This window comes from Petromyzon marinus, chromosome 32 (genome assembly GCF_048934315.1).
Source record: "Petromyzon marinus isolate PM22_M1 ecotype Great Lakes invasive population chromosome 32, UKy_Petmar_22M1.pri1.0, whole genome shotgun sequence".
Taxonomy (NCBI): domain Eukaryota; kingdom Metazoa; phylum Chordata; class Hyperoartia; order Petromyzontiformes; family Petromyzontidae; genus Petromyzon; species Petromyzon marinus.
In genome coordinates, this window is record NC_133698.1 from 7,665,442 (window position 1) to 7,686,482 (window position 21,041).

The window sequence follows — 21,041 nt, forward strand, 5'->3', positions numbered from 1 at the left end:
ATTTCACTGCTTCTTCCAGGAATCTGAAGCCAGTGAAAACATCAGAGAGCTGCAGGTTACAGAAGACACTGATGAAGATGGTGCTACACTCGATAAAGATCCTGCTGTGGGCATACAAAATATTACCATTATTCCTGCACCACTTTTACCCTCATGTATTTTTGCATTACTGCATATCAGATGTGATTATAAAAACTGTAAATGATTAACTTAATCATGAGTTTATTTTATTTATTTCAGCTGTCTGCTCTTCCAAGCAAAATGTCAAGTCGTTTTAACTTAATGGGCCTTGATAATTTGCCACCACAGCTTGAAAATAAAAAAACAGAGGTAGGTGTTTTATTGGCAGCATGAATAGTTTTTGTTTAATGATACATTGAAGGTTGTTTATGTTACACAATTCATCAAATAGTATTTGTTATGCTTAAATAAAAATAATTGCCTTGACTGTAACGTGTGATATTCTCCTGCTTTAGATGATGTAAACACTAAATATGTAAAGTAATAATGTGCTTTTCATTCAATTTAGGTGTCTGCTCTTCCAAATACATTTTCAAGTCGTTTTAACGTAATGGACATTGATGACTTGCCACCGCTGCTTGATAATCAAAAGTCAGAGGTGGGTAAATTATTGGGTGCATGGACTGCTTGCTTTTATTGATTAATACAGCTGGCTATGTAAGTTATCCACTTCATCACGCTAAGTTCGTTGTCTTTGTTGTTTGAAGAATGCCAACTGTTTATTTGCTTGAACCAAATTGCCATACAGAAAGGCAGTGTGCACAGAATGTGTAAGATACAGAGATTTAATTAAGGGTTTTCTCACCAAAGCAAATGTTTTCAAATATCCTCGCAGGGGTAAATTACCATTTTTGGAGGAACAGACCAAGATGGGGTTATGAATAGTTTACGAATACTGATCTACAACACCGGCCTGATGCTTAAGAAGAGCTTTGCTTGCTATGCTTCTATTGTTGTGTCCATGGGTTAGCTTTGTTAAGTTGACCAAAAATGTATGACGTGCAAATTAATGGATAACGTGTCATAATTTATTTAAATTAACAAAGATGCTCGAGTTGTTTGGTTTACCAAACGTGACTGAAGGCTTTGTACTCGTGTTGGCATCCTGTAACAGTGTTATTGTTTTATATATATTTTATTATTTATTGTTTCCCTTCAACGTGACTTTACCGAAAGAGCTAAGAATATGAATAAGTGTTATTGTGATTATTGCTTTTCAACATTTTTCCAATGTGCAGCACGCAGACCCTCCCGTGTTTCCTGTGCATGATGATGTGGACAGCAAAACAAACAAAGACAAAGGGAAGACAGATGAGACGACTAAAAGGTAATTTAAATATGTGTTTTTGTGTCTAATTGATGTCACACTTGTTTCTGGCAATTGTTGGTTTGCAGATATAATATGAATACATTTGTCAATTAAATTGGTTATTCTGTGTAATGTGTCTGCAGATTTAGAAAGCTCAATAGACTGTTTCATTGTAGCATATTACTGTCTAACAGTATTGTGGCCAAATCTTTTTTTTGTTTGGCTCATTACTAACACAATGGGTTTGTATTGTCAATCAAGAGAAGTCTGTGCATATTTGGCAGTTGTGGTTGCGCATGAGTTAAAGGTTGGTTGTTCGCTCATGTATTGAAAACTCTCATACCTGCTCAGATGTGAGGTGACTGGGAGATAAATGTCATTATTGCAATGCCATTAAGGGTAATATTACACTAAAAGTTACGAGACGATGTGGCAAGTACAGTATACTCATGGTGACAATGTAATAGCGTGATTCAAAGTGCTATAAAGTACTCTACCACCTTGTGGAATGCTGTATGTTGCCCGCCTTACGCCTCGCTCCGCAGTATTCATCCGCAACCTCATCGCGCTGCACTGTTTACGCATATGTAACGAATGCAAACATTTACGCTTACAGAATATATATTTTTTTTACATGATTTATGTGAGCATTTCCATAAAGTCGGATTTCCTTAAGTCTGGTCTTCCGTAACTCGGGGACTACTTATGCTTTGGTTTCCTTACAGACGTGTAATGCTCATTGATGGTATTGGCCAACCATTCCAATTCAGGACCCTCCTGAGAAGGAGTCTTGAGACTCAGGGAAGCTTTCCTGGGTAACAAAAAAGCATTCGAGTGTGATAATGTATACTTAATTATTTGGTGTGCATACCTACCTCCTAGCTTGGCAATTTGTTGGTAAGTTTTTGAGGTTCAAATGATTGTAATTTTGTTTTCTTAATGCCGACACTGAAGTCATGAAGCTTGGTCAGAGGAGGCAAAAGTTTCTCTTGCAGCCAGTGGAGATGCAAATGTGATACAGAGCCTCATAAATGAGACTCCAGAAGACAGTGTCCATAATGAACATTCTTTAAATGTATCCAACCCAGAGGCTGACGAGTAAGAAAAGCTTTGCATGTTATGCTTCCGTTGTTGTGTGCAGAAGTTTATCGGCAGTGTCATTCTCAGCTGTGCGATGCTTAGTAGCTGGTGTGCTGTAGATCATTATTCGTGCATTATTTACAAACCCACCTTGGTCTGTTTTTCCAAAAATAAGTTATATACTGTATAATAATTGCATACAATTTCTTGTAATATTTTCTTAGTTTTTTAATCTTAAAACTAATAGCTTTTTGTGATTTATCATGTCCTTTTGTACAATAAATTCTGATAATTAACACGCAAAATTATATCAACATAACTACACAGTTATCAAATAATAATCACATTTGATTAAATTAATTTCTTGCATTAAAGGCTCATTTCATTTCTAGGTCGCACATTTTAATAATCAAATGTTAAGAATGCACCTTGTTTTAAACATACAACTTTAACTACTGAAAACTACCTCGGTATTTCTCATACATTGTATTTTTAATATTCTGATGATGCAAACATTGCTTCATATTGAAATTGCTAAATATACATTTGTCTTAAACGTCTTTGGGGAGAGAAAAATCACAGACACAAAAAATGAGGAACATAATGGCCCCTTGTTAGTGCTTCTAGTCACGTTGATACCTTTCTGCATTTGAAATATTGCTGCTTTGTGTCTGATAGTCGCTAACAAAATGACATGTAATTGACATAATGATAGCACGCATAAGGTTACATACACGTGTAATGATTTACGACGGGTGTAGTAACTATCATGCATGTGCAATGGACTTTACTGTGTGTGAGCTGTCTTACCTAGTTTATTATGCATGTGGCTTTCCCTAAGCATCGAGTGCAGGCGTGCATTAAGCATACGGAGGAGAGTTGTGTTGGCTATTAGCTCATGAGTCTGGGGTTTGTCGGTAATAGCTGGTGTGGCAAATGCTTCCAATGTGCACAATCGGCAGAATCCATCATGGGCAGAGAGGTTAGCGCATATTATGTCTGTTTTATAGACTTACTTCCGATGTATTACCATGTTCCATGCATATTTAATATATATAAAAACATTATCCCAAAATATTGTCGATCAAACAACACTGAGGTACCCTTATTTAAATATATTTTACTCGTGACAGGCTACTACAGTGACCTTGCTGTCATACATATTTGTGTTCTGGAGATACTCTTCTTCAACAAAATCATTGTTAGCATTTGCCATTCTAGGAATTACCAATAATCCATTTTTGTGCAATTGCATATTTATTTACAATAATATGGTTAAATAATATGGTATTGTGTTAATTGTTGCTTTTATGTCTGGTGCTTCCATTGTGTAACTTGTACATTTTTGAAAGTCTTGAAATTGTATTCGTTAACGTTAGCCTCAAGTTAAAATGCAATTGTTTGTTGCCTTGCATACAAAACAAATGGAAGTTGATGTATCTATTCACAGACAACTTTCATCGGGCAAGTTTGGATTTGAGAAAGAGGCAAGCAAGGCAAGCAGTTCTAGCGTGCCGCTCATGGTTGTCGAGAAGCCCGTGAAAGATGGGCATGACAGCGAGGGAAGAGTGTCGGATTGCTTGAAAAATAAACCTCAACATGAACTAGAAGGCCGAGAGAAGCAGCTGCAGAAGGACAACGATGATGCGCTGGAGGAGCTGAAGAAGCAGCTGGAGAAGGAGTTGACTGAGCAGGAGGAGAAGCTGCAAGAAGAGAAGGAAGAGCGCCTCCGGAAGCTCAGGAACAAACTACAGCAAGAAGAAAGCGACACGGTAAAGCAGCTTGAGGAGGAGCTTAAGAAGACTAAGAGGTTGGTTGCGACATTTATAGGCTCGATCGGGAAAGCTGACACGTTTATAATGGTCTTAATAAAGTCAGAAGGCGCATGTACAGCCCTTTCGTGTCAACCCACTGCTGGATGAGGGTCTTCACGCATATTTTCTATCACGGGAGGGCTTATGACCAATCATCATCACGCTTATCAATACAGATTGGTGAAGGTGGGGAACATAGACGTGGAAGTATACAAGGACAGTATAACGATGAATATGGCTTCACCGCCCTCTTCCCACAATGTAGCTCTATATCTTACAGCACTTGTTATGCATCACAGCGCTGTTCAGGGTCAACCATGCTTAGCTTTCGAGATATGACAGGATTTGGTGCATACCGGATTATATGGTCATCGGGGACACATTTACAATAATTACGTTTACTTATCCAAGAAAGGCTGACCAAGTCTTACCAATTTCTTGTCAGGAGGGGTCCTGCATTTAATTGTTTGGCCCGTTTCATTCCTGAATGAATATGGGGGAATAACATTCACAGTTTGTTTCAATCAATGTTGTTTGTTAACTACATAACATTTGGTATTTCCCAGATAGTCTCCGAAACGAGTCCTAAGCCGGATCATACCTGCTATGCTTCTGAGATCAGACATTTCAAGTGATTTGCCGTTGGTGATTTCATTTTTTAGTCAGATCTCATGCTTCAGGTTCAGCATATGTTTTAACTACCAATGTTTGCCTTCCTGTTAAGTTTTAGTGGATGTCATACGTAAATTGTACTGAATAAATTAATCACGGGGTTGAGCAGTGGCACAGTGGTTTTGCATTGTGCAGTGAACCAGTCACGACTAACGTCAGTGATGAGTGACACCTGAACTGATCCTGGGCTTCCACCTTCACCAACCCGCACTGATCAGTCTGGTAAAGTATGATCAAGCAACCCCCCATTATGGACTTGGTATGGTGAGAGACTGACAAAGGGCTGTAAAGAAACAACCGAAATCGAAGCACACATGGAAGATGCAATCAGCCATTGCTGGATTCCTTGTAGGACTGTGGAGGAGCAGCATCGGGATGAGCTGCAAAGAGAAGAGGCTCGCCTGAAGGACGAATACGCGCGGACGCTTGTGCGCGTTCGAGAATCCCTCCGGCAGGAGACTGAAGAGGAGGAGCGGAAATTAAAGTGAGGAGAAAATGGCATCACACTATTTATTCCAAATGTACCGCAGTATTTCCAGGTTGCCTATCATTAGCAGTAATCTCCATTTCATCTGGCACGCATAAGAAAGAATGGTTGTGGATTGGACCCGATTCTAATTTGGTAACTGTACCATTTTACTACTGGTATATTTAATCATTTGTGGTTGAATATCAATAATAAAAAACGGCATGAGAATTAATCTCAAAAGCAGTTCATGCAGAAAGCAGATGGGGTGAGTGAAATAACGGTGGTAATGCTTAGCAATGTTCGTGTGTTACTATGCAGGCTACAGAAAGAAAAGACCTTGCAGGAGCAGAATGCGCTATTTTTTTCGATGGAAAGAGATCGGCTTGAAGCAGACAAGGAAGGTGCTTTGAAAGCGCTGCGCGAGGAGCTTGAAGTTGAGAAGCAGCAGGTGAGGAGGTCTTCGACGAACCGACTTCATACGCAGAGCTTGTGCCAAAGCATCCTTTGCAATGTCCTAAAAATATACTTATACCCATATGTCTCTAAATCTGCTGATTATGTAAATCGGAGTAGGGACACACGGAGCACAATTAGTGGGATATTCATGTTTTCTTATTTTGTTGCAGGTATTGGAAAAGCTAAAAGAAACCCATTTGCAAGAGTTGGACGAGTTGAAGTCTGCCGTCCAAGAGAAGCATGGAAAGGTTTGGAATAATGTAACCTTGAATCTACACACTTGAAAACTTTATATGCTGGTTCCAACATGAAGTATTTCAAGGATTATCCCAACCTGGATACATTGTAATCCATGGAACTGGATTTATTTTTTAACTTCTGTTAAAAATGTACATATTGAATTAATTCATTTAAGTAAAATTATATTTCTTTTAATCAAAACTGCATGATGAAAAGCACAAACTAAATTTGAGTAGCTTTAATGGGATCTAAATTCTGTAATGTCCAGTTATTCCGCTTTTTATAATTTCAAATATTCCAGATGAAATGGAGCATACCTGTACATCCTCATGACTCCTTAACTAACCACTTTTGATTTAAAGTTTAAATGTGCCATGTTTGCTCAGAGTTGTCAAGTTTGTTCTTGGTGGGAATTGTGGGAACTTGAAGGTCATTCTCTCCTTTAACTGAGTTAGCATTGATTTGATAATTTACTTTATTTGTATAGGATATTGATCATTTAAAGAAAGAGCTGGTGGAAACTCAGATGTTGGAAAAAAACGACGTTACGGAGAGACTTAAAAAGGCACAACTTCGACAGCAGCAGGTGGATGATTATGAAAAACAGGTACTGTTTATTCGTTTCCACTTACTGCGTTCCTCTTGCTTGAACTTCATAACTACGAACAGCTGGTACAACTATATTCTTTGGGTCTTTCGGTAAAGTCACTTAGATAGGTTCAAAATTATTAAAAATTAACAAAAAACAAAGACGTTTCGATCGCAACACAACCGATCGTCTTTCCACCTGAAGACGATCCGTTGTGGTTTTTTGTTTATTATTAATAATTTTGAACCTATCTACGTGACTTTACCTAAAGACCAAAAGAATATGAATTCCTGCAGTCACGAAAGCTTTAAGTCAAGCTGGTACAACGTTTAACACTCTACCGGATGCATGCCTTCATTCATTTCAAATATCAACTGTCGTGTGATAAGATTTATTTTTGTTATGCAGCTCAGTGAACTTATGAGAGAGCGAAGGACTGATGTGGAAAGGGAGCATGTGCAGAAGCTTGATGAGATGAAGGCTGACCACACGAAAAGTCTGCACAAAATCCGGGAGGATCACATGCAGGAGGTGAGAAGCATCCACTACACAACTGCCAGTGCACGTCTAAGCCTGTTGTAAAATATCTTGTGAAGGCAATACAAGTCGATATGCTTCCCTTGAATTAAACCTAGTTGTTTTTGGTCAATTTAACATTTTTAAACCACGACAGGAAAGTAATCTACGTAGATCGCTGATGGACAGCTGGAAGGAGGAGCGACAGAGGCTTCAGGAGCGACACGAAGAGGAGCTATCAGAGATGAGACGAGACCAGGAGAGGAGACTGGAGCAGCTGACCCTTGTCAACGCAGAGCGGGTTGGTGTTTTAGTAGAACCGCAGTAGAAGTTAAAACTAAACTAAAACTTTACATTTTTTTACTTTACTAGGTAAGGGCCACTGAGCTATCTAGCTCTTTTTCAAAAGCAAACTGGCCACAAATGGTAGCTCATCTGGAAATGTATGGCAACCAATACTTCCAACATACGTTTCTAAATGTGGAGGGAAAAAGCGGAGGACCTGTAAAAAAAATTACTCGACCAAGGGGAGAACATGCAAACTCCAAATATACAGGTGCCAGGGTTAGGATCGAACCCACAAACTCGTGTATACCAGGCGAGGTAGTTAACATCTCGCAACAGCAAGTTCTGTCTCAGGGATCGTTAATGGGGTCCAGGAGGAATTGGTCCCCCTGTATTGATTCACCACTTGACTTTCACATTTATGTGACCTAGCCCAGTCACTCCCGTTAATTTTTTCCCTCTTACCATCACTTCCCTCCCTCTCTTTTTGTTCTCTTTACTCCTCACTCCATTTATAACGAGGAACATATGAACTCCCTTTATTTGCATCAACTCCAGTTCTAGTCACTTTTATATACAGATATATATAATTCAACTTTATACATTGCTACCCTGCTTTGCACAGATTGCCTAACTTCATTAGTTATAGGGAAAGTATTATAGGATTACAGATTATTGACACTATGTATGTTAAACTTCTTTCGCATTGTACGTAGCCAACCGTGCTAATCGGCGCACTGTTGGAAATGTAATGGACAAGCGCATTTAAAAAAATATATTTAATCAAAGTTATGAACTTATCAATGAACCACTATCAGTAAAAGTTACATTTGTTCAAGCTCATCATTATTTTTAAAAAAAATTTAATTGTGTTATATCTGTGCTTGCAGGAGAGAGACTGGAAGGAAGAACATGAGCGTTTACAGCAGAACATTCTTGACCTTTCTGCAAAGAAGTTGCAGCTGCAGAATGAGGTTGGAAATAGAAAATGTCCATTGTCAAGTTTTTTTCCCTAGAAATTGCCTAAAGTGCTACTTCAGTTATTATGCAGTACGCAAGGGGGTAATTTAAATCTAATAAACTAGCCTTTTGCCTGTCCAAACTTGCAAGCGAAAAGCAGACCGTGACGTGATATATTCATTGCATCAATTCGTGTGCATTTTGTAAGGCCGCGGTGACACAGGTTATAATCCCTTGTTCATCATGACGTCCTTTTTACTATGTCGCAATAGTGTTACGGAGATCGCGTGACGTGAGGGTTCTGCCTTTGTAGTGAGGGTTGTCAGTTGACGCTGAGGAGGGTGGAGGAGGCGCCTCGCTCCCCCCCCATGTGTAGTGACGTCACCCGCTAATTAATATTAATGGAGGGGGGTGTCCATTTGTAAGACGTCACCTTTTCATGATTGTTAATGAGGGGGGCTGTTAGATGTGGAGTGACGTCACCTGCTCATTATTAATGAGGGGGGGTGCTACATGTGGAGTGACGTCACCCGCTCATGATTATTAATGAGGGGGGGGTCCATGTGGAGGACGTCATCTGTTCATGATTATTAATGAGGGGTGCTGGCCGTCGTGGAGTGACGTCACGCGCGGGACACACAGACATTCTTGGCTCATAGATGTAAATTTGTTAAACGTGACACTTTAATTGTCAGCAGTTAGTTGAAATAGTAGTATACCAGGTTTGGGATACAGATACATCACAAGGTTATGAAGCTATTTGCCATTGCGGCATTATATGTCTATCTTTTAAATGCATGTAATTGTGAGGTTCAATTTAGTGAGCGCTTGATCTTCGAAGAGAGTGTTGGAATGCAAATGTTGACCATAAATTATGAAGACTGATGATCGACCATTTGTTGGGATGTTGACAGGTGGAGGTTGAAAGGAAAAAGACGCAGATGAGGAAAGAAGAGCAAGATGCATTTGAGAAGGAGATACAAGTACTCTCTTATTTACACCATTACGATCACTGTTGATGGATTATTTTATTTGATTATTGAAAACATATTTTTACAGTTGAGGCATTGATGAACGATTTTAAATGATCATGGCATCGCTGTCCCAGTGTCAAGTTTCGGAAACCAGTTCACAGTTTATATGAAGAAACATGTTTCTCATGCGAAAAGACAAGAAAGTGCATAGTAATTCATATTTAAGTCCCTGAATGCAAATTTGGATAGCGAGGCTATGTTTTTTTTACACAAGGTATGCTAACGACACGCAGTTGTAACATATTTTGTGACAGCCCTGTAAATACTCTTTGGTTCTTTCGGTAAAGTCACGTAGGTATAAAAATAAAATAAATCACGACGTTTTGATCGCAACACAAGCGGGTCGTCCTGTGTTGTGATCGAAACGTCGTGATTTATTTTATTTTTCTACCTACGTGACTTTACCGAAAGAACCAAAGAGTATGGATTTCTTGCAGTCACGAAAGCTTCAAATGAAGCTCTGTGAATGTTATGTTAATCTCTAGAAAATATAAATTTTAAATGTTCCCTTTGATGTTGCCATCTCAAGCAAAGTTTGACAAATACAACTAAAGTACCGAAGGCATAGTGGTCTTTGATGTGAGCTTTTGTAGAACGCAAGTCATTGACTACAGAACCTTTCTAGTTTTACCTCACAAATTCATTAAACATTAACAACTTTGCTACTGCCGCTCCCAAACGGCGTTCAGACGCAGTTGTGTGCGTATATGCCGAGGCCTAATGGCAGGCGATGCTGTGACCCAGGCCAAAAACGGGGAGCTGCAGGAGCGCATGGCCCGAGTTGTGGAGGCCCTGCAGAAGGAGGAGAAGAGCCTTGAGGCGTCGATGCACGCCGCTCGGCGAGATCTGCAAGAGATGGAGAGGCAGAAGGCTGAACTGGCGGCCGAGTTGGATGCCTTGAAGGGCGAGGGCATCCGGCTGAAAAATAAACTTGGGTTCGTGCCACACCGCACCAATTGATAGAAGTTGGAGTATTTGTATACATTTTTATAATCCTTCTTTTGTAGATGTTATTTCCTATAAGCTATGACCATGAAAAGTAATAAAATATGCCATGTAAGGTGTTTGTGTCTTTTTTTATGAAAGTGGATTAAATTGTGTTTCTAAAGTGACATGGCACTTAATTTTGCCATCTCGAGCAAATGCATATCTGTGCCACGTTGCATTAACTTAGAACTCTGAATGTACCCAATCTCTCCAGATCTCAAAAGCTAAGCAGGTTTGAGCCTGGATTGAGCATGGATGGTTAACCCACCATGTACGAGCTGATTGTCATACTTGCAGAGTTACGATCTGAGCAGCAGAGGCCAGTGTGATAAAATCTGTTGATGTTTCTATGTGTTTCTATGCTCCCTACTTTTACCAATCGCTACTAAACAGTATGGTGAAGTATGGTTAACCTGAAAAGTGTGCGGAGGCCCTCATCCAGCAGTGGGTTGATGAAAGGGCTGTATATGTACGCAATGTGCATATGTATGCCGGGTAACGATGCGGTGTTTGACTTTCTATCTGTCAGTGAACTGCAAGAAAGCGTCACCCGCCAAGAGGGCGTGGAGGCTGCGTTCAGGGAGTTAAGCGAAGATACTCGTGGAGAGCTTCGTGCAGAGGATCTCACAGGTCCTGAGGTGACGGTGAGTGGATTGTTTTGTTCAGCCAAGCATACAGTCTCACTTTTAATCCTGTGTGCTCATGTGTGCTCATGGATGAGCAATCTTTCCGAAGGGCTCGACATTTCATTTCACGTCATTTATGTTGGAAATGTATGTCATTACCAAACCATGCTGTTTGCTGTGAAGTGGATGCTCAAGATCCTTTGGCATCATGCGTAAAAGTCAATATTGTCAGCTGAATCCAAACAACAATGATTGAATTTCAGAAATACAATTCGATGAATTTATTCACTCTGCATTCATAACTTTTCAGTCAGTGTTGGAGTGCCAAATGTTCCTGATATATTATCTCCTGTACTAGTAACCTGAGTTGCGTTGAGTCAATACAAATACATATATGTACATATAAATGTACGAATATGTATTGTTAAAATATAGTATATTAATACATTTCAAATGTAACATTAAGTAAGCGTTGAAAACCAAATTCAAATCCTCGAATATAGAAGCAATGCTATGTTCCTTTGCATATGAATAATAAAGAGTAGATAAAAAAAAACAATGTGTAAGTAAATTCCTGCTGAGCAGCTTGTTTACACGCTCTTTGTACATTTTGTGGAATGTCACAGAGATCGAGTGTGGAACCAGGCTCAAGCAATGCAGAGGATCAACAGATTGAAAATAAGCTCAAGGATATTAGCAGGTCTGTGCCCCACATTGCTTGCACTGCATGTATGCGATAATAAAATATTGACAATAGTATAGAATCAAAGTATTTTAACATTATGTAGTGGGAAAATCTTGATTTGAAGCTTTCGTGACTGCAGGAATCCACACTCGTTGGTTCTTTCGGTAAAGTCACGTAGTTATAACATGAAATAAACCACAACGTTTCGGGCGCAACACACGCGTCCGTCATCAGGTGGGAAAGCATGGCCTGCTGCAGACTGTTTAAAGTCAAAATTTTGATTTAAAGCTTTCGTGACTGCAGGGATTCATATTCTTGGTTCTTTCGGTAAAGTCACGTAGAAGGGAAACAATAAAATATGATTTTATTGTTTAAAGTCTGTTTAAAGTCTGCATCAGCAGCAGGCCATGCTTTCCCACCTGATGACGGATGCTTATGTTGCGCCCGGAACTTCGTGATTTACTTTATTTTATACCTACGTGACTTTACCGAAAGAACCAAAGAGTATGTAGTGGAAGTACATGTGATTTTTTTGTTGTAATTGGCAAATAAGTAACTGTCTTTAGAGTACTTTTGTTTTAAGAGCATTTTGAAATGCTCATAAACTTCAAGCAGGAATCAATGTGAATTTATTTTCCGAGTTAAAAACTAATTATAAGCCCTATAATACTGGCTAAAGGGTACATTTGACATTGTTGTAATTTGCATTTGATTTTATACATATGCAGTTCTTGAGTACGCATGAACGGATAACGAGAGGCCTAAGCTATTGCCCAATAGGATGTAATTTGAACTGCATTGCATAACTATTGAATAGACAACATAGGGAAGTTTCCCATGTAGTATTCTCTGTGTTTGTCATTAGCATTAGACAGTACATTGCCCAGGAGGAATGCTCCCTGCAGCGCGCACAACGCTTCATAACCGAGCAGATGAGCAGCCTGCGCCACCAGGACAATGCCCTGAGGTCAGCACGGAGATCACAGCGCACGCTCGGCATTTCTGGTACAACAGCGGAGGGGAACAAATCCCACAGGGTCCTGGAGCAGGTACGATGCACCTTGATGAGCACAACGGCTTGTTACATAAACATCTAAGGGGGATTACCACGAAGTTTGTCATTTAAGGGAAGACACAATCCCCAAACAAACAATCATATGTTATCTTGTACGTGTATAACCTAGACTTGTCCTAGGCTGCGTGACACAAGGTTGAAATGTTCAGCTCTTTTTTTCAATGCACAGCTGGATGAAGGCTGTATTACACAGTGCGGGGTATGGAGAGTCATTTGATAATACATCACCATGCTGGGTCAGTGTGTGTTGCTGCAGGTGGGAAGCAAAGACATGGGAGCAATGACAAACAGTCGAAGAATGTATATTTATGCGCTGCCCTTTGCTGCCCACTCTGTAGCTTTGGAACACATGCTGTGACGTGCACAGTGACAGAATGGTTCGTGTTGTCTGTGTACTGTTGAACTTGGTCTAACACGTGTAGTTGAAACCCGCCACCACCCGACACAGCCAACTAGTAAGGGTTGTCACGTAAACAGAACGTGGCCAATTCGTCACTATTACAGCACACCGGTGTGTTGGAGAGCCAAGCCATAACATTTACAATCTGAGTACGACGTTTCGCCAGTAATTACAACTAGCTTCATGAGGCGACAGCCAGATTTGTGGAGAAGTCTAACTGTTTCGTTCCTTATATAGAGGAGTAGATGTGGTGACCACGCTTCTGTGCTCTTGAGCAGTGTGGGGGGGGGTGGGGGATTACTGAGGCAACGTACATTATGCATGTGCATTATGCAAGCCCTTTGATCTTGTCCTTCCGGTCTATTGTGTGTATTTTAATTACTTGGGCAGTTTCAATGCTCGTGTTATTTGATTTGGTTTTTGAATAACACGAGCATTGAAACTGCCCAAGTAATTAAGACGATCCAAATACCGTACATTGCGGGAGTAACTGATAAACTAGCCAGATGTTTGGAAAAACAAAACATCCGAGTCAGATTTGGCACGGTACATAAAATACATAAATTAATATCTCGTACAAAAGATGTATTACCGAAGCTATCAACAGAAGGTGTGTACAGGATTACTGCACGTGTGGAAAATGTTATGTTGGGCAAACAGGACGAATGATCAGCACGAGACTAAAATAAAATCAACCCTTACTAGTTGGCTGTGTCAGGTGGTGGCGGCTTTTAATGACACATTTATATATTTACGCGATCTAACCCAAAAACTTCGATTTACAGCTTTCGTGACTGCAAGGATTCATCTTCTTGGTTCTTTCGGTAAAGTCACGTAGAATGAGAATAAAACAATAAAACAAAATAAGACAATAAAATTATCACGACTTTTCGGCCACAACACAAGTAACCTTCTTCAGGTGAGGAGAGACAGGTCTGTATGGAAGATTCGAGCTCTGTCTTCCATACAGACCTGTCTCTCCTCACCTGAAGAATGCTACTTGTGTTGTGCCCGAAACGTCGTGAGAATTTTATTGTCTTATTTTGTTTTATTGTTTTATTCTCATTCTACGTGACTTTATCGAAAGAACCAAGAAGATAACCCAAAAACCTCTATTATGACTGTTGAACTTGTTTTGCACCGTACGGAGCCAACCGTGCTAATCGGAGGCGGGTGAAGGACAACAAACTAAACATAAGCATTTCGATTTAAAGCTTTCGTGACTGCAAGGATTCATCTTCTTTGGTTATTTCGGTAAAGTCACGTAGAATGAGAATAAAAGAATAAATTAATAAAATAAAATAACACAATAAAATTCTCACGACGTTTCGGCCACAACACAAGTGGCCTTTGAAGCCCTGTCGTCCCGACAGGTCTGTTCCTTTCACCTGAAGAAGGCCACTTGTGTTGTGGCTGAAACGTTGTGAGAATTTTATTGTGTTATTTTATTTTAATTTATTATTTTATTCTCATTCTACGTGACTTTACCGAAAGAACCAAAGAAGATAAACATAAGCATTTGTAAAGACATGCGTTTTCGATTTCAAAGTGCATAGCTCCAGTGGTTTATATTCAGTTTCATTTATTAGGTATAACCCTGTTAAGCCATGCGGCTCTTTGAGTCGGGTGCAACAGCAACAAACAAAAACATGAACAAGAAACATCTTAAAGTAACTACACGCAACAGAAAGTCAGATGGCCCCAGAAGCACGCGATCCAGTGACCGTCTTTGTTCGATGGTTAGCCAACATCCACTGCTGCTGTGAGAATAACCGGGAGTTCATGTTATGGTTTATGCTCCTTGACGAGATCAGCAAGGCTTTGTTGTTCATTTGTGGTTAATTTTGCGCTCCCGCCTGCAGGAAGCAAAGCATCTGGCTGCGTTTAGAAGCACAATGCGTAAAGGATTCTGCCTTCTGCGGGAGAAGGAGGAAAAATTGGGGCTGCTGAAGGAGTCCGTGATGGACGTGGTAAAGAGAATTAACGTATCTATTTTAAATGTTTTGCTTGTCTCTTGAAACCATGGATAGCAACATAGAAAACACAAACATCTAATCGTATGTACAAAATTGTTTACAGCTACACCGTACACAGTATACATTTATGCAATGTCAAATACATTTATAGAAAGTCAAGTACAGGAATAAGACAGCCAAGGCAATCAAGCACAACATAACCTTCAATGCCTTCATGTCATAAATAGCATTCCCATGTTTAGTTTTTAAACTTAATTAAAAAGTGTATTTCAACCATGGAACTAATAATAATTGTCCATTTTAAGTGTGTATTTTTTGTCACATTGGATTGACATTAAGCAAAAAAGTGTATTCTATGTTAAACCTAGAGCAAATTAATACTGGCACGATAAATATGTAAGATAAATATTTTACAGTGAAAATCACTTGATCATTTCCGAAACCTGACTCGATGACATCACTTGGTTTGCTCCATAAGAAGGGTGTATTGACTTGGAACGCACGTTCACTTTGTAAATGATGTGCACATTAACCGTTAAACATGCAGTTGTGTTACAGGTCAACATTTTAATTATCACACTAATGTACTTTTAACCTGTGTCTTAATGTCGCTGCCTTAGTTGTCAGATGAAGAAAGCCAAGGAGTGCCACTGGATGGCAAGAGAGTAACATTTGATGTCGACATGTCATCGGACGATCTCAGCAGCGAAATGGACTTGGACTTCAGCTCTCAGCAACGTAAGCAAAACTTTTCTATAAATTGACCTTTATCTTTAAAATGCCTTTGACTAAACCACCTGGATTGCACTTCTTCTTGTCAGGTCTCGGATATTGCTGGGATGGGTGACCTCCATACATATAACAATTTTTATAGGCTGCTGTGGTGCTACGCTTTGGTCAGCAGAGAGAAAGTACAGCCTAATCCCTTGTTTCACTGTACTTCTACACTTCCATTTCTATGGTCCTTGCATTTACCAACCTGCAATGGCCAGTATGGTGAAGTATACAGTAAAACCTTGGATTGCGAGCATTATTCGTTCCGGAAACGTGTTTGTAATCCAAAGCACTCGTATATCAAAGCGGATTTCCCCATAAGAAATCATGGAAACTCAGATGATTCGTTCCACATCCCAAAAATATCAATATAAAAATGATCAATACAAAAGAACTTTTTATATTTTTACTATTTAAATTTAATATAAAGTAATCAAATGTATTAATTAAATTTAATTGTGACTGGTGTGAGGGAGACGAGAGAGAGGAGAGGAGGAGGAGGAGGGTTATTGTGTAGGACGACTTTCACTGTCACGAACGGAATCACTGCTATCTGTTGGGTCACTGGAATCTGTTTCTTTTTGTGCGACTTTAACAAGGAACCTATCCCAATGACACTTGCTTTTGCCTCCTTTTGAGGATTTCGCAGAAATGTGACATTGCATTGTCGGGCCATTGTTGCAGTACAGTTACTAAAGAACAGTCACTACACTTGGACACAAAAGAAAAAAATGCTTTACGTACACACGTGGTCACAACACTATAGTAAACAGTATACACATGGTCACAATACTATAGTACTGTAGTAAACAGTATACACGTGGTCACAACACTATAGTACTGTAATAAACAGTATACACGTGGTCACAATACTATAGTACTGTAGTAAACAGTAAACGCTCGCACGGATGTTGACTATACGAGTGAGGCACGCCGACTTAGACCGAGCATGGGAGACGATTACCCACAATCCCGCAGCGAGAGAAGAACCATCGGCTCAGTTGTGATCACGTGACGCTCGGCAGACAAAGCGTATACATACACATATTCTTGGTTCTTTCGGTAAAGTCATGTAGAAGGGAAATAATAAAATAATAAAAATAACTTTTATTATGTTTTATTCTTATTATTTTATTATTTCCCTTCTACGTGACTTTACCGAAAGAACCAAGAATATGAATCCCTGCAGTCACGAAAGCTTTAAATCGAAACGTATACCTACTACTCGTATTGCAAGACCTCGTGCTCGTTTATCAAGTTAAAATGTATTTAAAAATGTTGCTCGTCTTGCAAAACACTCGCAGACCAAGTTACTCGCAATCCAAGGTTTTACTGTAATCATATAGCCACCATGACCTGTATAGCATGTGGAGGCCCTCTTCCAGCAGTGGATTGACAAAGGGCCATACGTGTACATATGACCAATCTATCTGGAAAATTCATGAAGTTTGTAAGGTACCATTCAAAAAGTTTGTAAGGTATCAAAAATTACAATATACCAGGTAATACACTGTGTTTTAGCAAAGTGCAGACGAAAGGGTTAGCACAGCCTAATCCATCACAACATCATGCATGTTATATAAGTTGCAAGTATACACTTATAAAAATGATGACATTGTGGCTAAAACATTTAGGATGAATTTGCTCTTTTTGTTATTTTGACAATTAAACATTTATTGTCAGAATACATTTGTGTTAAGGAACATAAATCGTGTACTAACCAACGTCTTACATGTAAATGGTCACAACATTTTAAATTGATTTTAATGAGTGCGTCAATTGCACGCATTACATCGAGTTAAGTTTAGTAACTCTGCATAATGGTTCAGTTGGCAAGTGCACGTGTAATCACAAAGGATATTAATGGTTATTGAGCCAAATTTCCTGGCTTGTGATGTCACGTGGAATATGCCAACAAAATGTAATGTTTTTTTATTCCAAACTGTTAAATTGAACGTTCAATGTAGGCAGCCAGGATATTTGCTTTTAAGCACCAGCTGGGACAATAATGCTCCAAGGACAACTCTTAAAATAGAATCTCCCTGGATTTGGCTAAGCTGATTTTATATGCGCATTTGCGTGTGTGGCTTTGACGTGATAATCCACAGGCTTTACAAACCACTGGAGTGCAAAGGTATACATGCCGCTAAAGCTCCAACACATGTCACGCTTTTCTTTATGTCAAAATATGTTTGTTTTTTAATCTGTGAGGAGTTGTAGTTGAAATTAAAAGCATTTTTGTTTATCTGCGACAATGTAAGAAAACCAAGGCAAAAAATGCATGATTTCCATGAATTTGTAAAACTCGTGAAAGTTGCAGTTGAATTCGTAGCCAATGGAATCCGTATTAATTTGGTGGTTAAATGGAGTTTTGCGTAATATAATGCATCTTTCTCAATATCAATTTAATTTGTAAACGTTAATCAGTCTTGTGTCCGCACTACATATCTTGATCTTCTTACGACGTTTCGCCAGTAATTACAATTAGCATCATCAGGGCACAACTAGCATTATCAGGCGACATTCAGATTACTGGTGAAACGTCAGAGTCGAATTGTAAATGTTGTGGGTTTTCTCTCCAACACCAATGTGCTGTACGAGTAACGAATTGGAATGTTTTGTTTATGTGACAAACCGTAATAATTGGCTGTGTCGGGTGGTAGCGGGTTTAACGACACATTTATATTTATGCGATCTAACCCAAAAAACCTCTTATGGATAATATTAGTCACAAAAGCCTACGTGTTAAACATTTTTTATATTGTTTTTTTTTTATAGGGATCCCACAGTCTGCTGTGCAAGGTGTTGAAGTGCAGCACCTAAGCTCCTCCATCCAGAGGCTGAGTCGAGAACTTACAAACGTTCTCACGTTGCTGGGACAGGCGCAGCCTTCGTTAACATTTGGCACTCGGTTTGCAACAGGGGCTTTCCCGGCAGCTGTGACCGGGGGTGTTCCCATCTCGGCCTACTTCAGGTAGCATAGGAGAGAGAAAAAAAACTTCTTAAAAACCACACGCCCTCTCGTGTTCTGCACACGAGAGTTTTTTGCAATGTTGTATCATGCAGTGGCATTGCAGCAATTTGTGATGAAGTACTTAGTACCCATTCTTTCAGTCAGAGGAAAGTTGGAAATGTTAATGTAATCCGGGGTAGAGTAAGGTTCGTTTTATTTAATGGGGAATGGTAGGTTAAGTCACTAAAAGTTGCATCAAATGTATGATCATGTTGTTACTAAGTGGCTACATTTTACGCCATTAGTGATAGATCGGGGCAATTGTTAGATTCTATACGTAAAGTAATGAAACTCATAAGAATACATCTTTATTTTTAAACCAAGTTATCATTGTGGTTAAGTGGAAAGGGATTCTGGTATTCCTAAAATGTACAAAGAATAACGTTTGCAGTATATTTACCCGTGAATGTACACATATGTAATCTATTATTTCGATTTAAAGCTTTCGTGACTGCAGGGATTCATCTTCTTGGTTCTTTCGGTAAAGTCACGTAGAATGGAAATAAAATAATGAAATAAAATAATAAAATTCTCACGACGTTTCGGCCACAACACAAGTGACCTTCAGGTGAAGAAACAGGTCTATCAAGAAGACGGAACTTGAATGAACGCTGTTAAGCAAGGACTGTGTCTATTGAAACTGTGTGGGCAGAGTTGAATTAGCATGTTACCAGCCCCACCTCCTTGCTTAACAGCGTTCATTCAAGTTCTGTCTTCTTGATAGACCTGTTTCTTCACCTGAAGAAGGCCACTTGTGTTGTGGCCGAAACGTCGTGAGAATTTTATTATTTGATTTCATTTTTTTTATTTCCATTCTACGTGACTTTACCGAAAGAACCAAGAATATGTAATCTAGTTTGTTCCGATAACATTTGTTAACATTTAACTTCTATGCTTGAAGGCCATCCCAGATGGGCCTTGGGTCTTCTGCTCCTCTGGCTCATGCTTGGGGCCCTGTGCCGGCGAGTGTTACTCAGACTGTGGATGAAATGATGGCTGAGAAGTGGCGCAAGTATTTTCCAGGTTTGTGGGACGTGTGCCCCATACTGCAGCCAAACATTCTCCGCTGTGAATTTCGACTTTTAACTCTGAAATCCGGGTCCACGCCTGGAGCAGTCGGTTACATGCAACTTGATTGCATGCAACCGACTTGCTAAAACGTGGACGTCTCTGCAGCCAGTTGGGAGCAATTGTACAACCGATTGCTTACAGAAGAGATGGACTCTACCTTCAAGCATCGATCTGCCCAGCTATTGTAGTGATGCATTTCATCACGTGCACACATTTGGGTAATGCGATTGGAAGTTGCAATCCTGAATATGTCGCTTAATTTCCTTGTTGCGCAACTACTGGCTCAGATGTGGTCAAAGCAGTTTCAGACAATGATAACATGTTAGCGATTTTGAGAGCGACTTTGTTGCACAACTGATCGCTCAGATGTAGAACTGGGTTTTCATTATCAGAGCCTTATTTCTGCGTTGTAACAAATCGAGCATTTATGTGGCCTATTTTTATCCCAATTGAGCAATAGGTCACAGACTACACTCTGCATAAATATAGATGTGGTATACAGAAATGAATATACACAACTTGAAACTGATAGTATGCATTGTCCATCTGCACTATTTCTATCTTGTTATTTATGTCTCGTTGGTTATGTTCCCACACATTTAGGAGGAATTCCCCCACTTGGATCTACGTCCACTATCAGGACGGAGAACATGATGGGATACCTATCTGCCAGGTATCAGATGTGCTGAATTGCTTAATTTCATACTACATTAGAAAAGAAGTATGTCCGGCTGGATTCCTGCCTGGCTGCCTTTCATATGGCCAATTGCGCTTGCGCTGTGATAACGTCACCGCGCACATTTGCGTCACCTGCATCCTACAGCGTTGAGCCGGGTTTGTGCTGACGTAATGCGTCTCCCCTACCCACCACCCACTACCCTGGCCGCATTTGCATGGGATACGCTATCATATCACACAATGATTATAAAAGTTTGGCTCTGCTGGGCTAAAAGGTTAGCGTGCAGCCCAAAGGTTGGGTGCAGTCCAAA

At 39.8% G+C, this 21,041-nt stretch overlaps 1 protein-coding gene across 3 annotated transcripts in view; it reads left to right on the forward strand.

The window, feature by feature from the left end:
* Positions 1 to 21,041, forward strand: part of CEP164 (centrosomal protein 164) — a 30,399-nt gene that overhangs the window by 6,633 nt on the left and 2,725 nt on the right. For 2 of the 3 annotated variants that reach the window (XM_032964539.2, XM_032964537.2), the window contains exons 8-30: positions 20 to 106; positions 241 to 330; positions 530 to 619; positions 1,260 to 1,348; positions 2,285 to 2,428; positions 3,861 to 4,220; positions 5,249 to 5,380; positions 5,684 to 5,813; positions 5,992 to 6,069; positions 6,549 to 6,668; positions 7,059 to 7,181; positions 7,324 to 7,467; positions 8,342 to 8,425; positions 9,326 to 9,394; positions 10,190 to 10,380; positions 10,962 to 11,076; positions 11,685 to 11,758; positions 12,609 to 12,792; positions 15,081 to 15,188; positions 15,815 to 15,932; positions 18,747 to 18,942; positions 19,883 to 20,004; positions 20,656 to 20,725. In XM_032964539.2, the coding sequence (XP_032820430.1) occupies positions 20 to 106; positions 241 to 330; positions 530 to 619; positions 1,260 to 1,348; positions 2,285 to 2,428; positions 3,861 to 4,220; positions 5,249 to 5,380; positions 5,684 to 5,813; positions 5,992 to 6,069; positions 6,549 to 6,668; positions 7,059 to 7,181; positions 7,324 to 7,467; positions 8,342 to 8,425; positions 9,326 to 9,394; positions 10,190 to 10,380; positions 10,962 to 11,076; positions 11,685 to 11,758; positions 12,609 to 12,792; positions 15,081 to 15,188; positions 15,815 to 15,932; positions 18,747 to 18,942; positions 19,883 to 20,004; positions 20,656 to 20,725 (2,918 nt within the window). The remainder of the gene's footprint in view (positions 1 to 19; positions 107 to 240; positions 331 to 529; positions 620 to 1,259; positions 1,349 to 2,284; positions 2,429 to 3,860; positions 4,221 to 5,248; positions 5,381 to 5,683; positions 5,814 to 5,991; positions 6,070 to 6,548; positions 6,669 to 7,058; positions 7,182 to 7,323; positions 7,468 to 8,341; positions 8,426 to 9,325; positions 9,395 to 10,189; positions 10,381 to 10,961; positions 11,077 to 11,684; positions 11,759 to 12,608; positions 12,793 to 15,080; positions 15,189 to 15,814; positions 15,933 to 18,746; positions 18,943 to 19,882; positions 20,005 to 20,655; positions 20,726 to 21,041) is intronic. The other variant, XM_032964540.2, reaches the window with a different exon arrangement.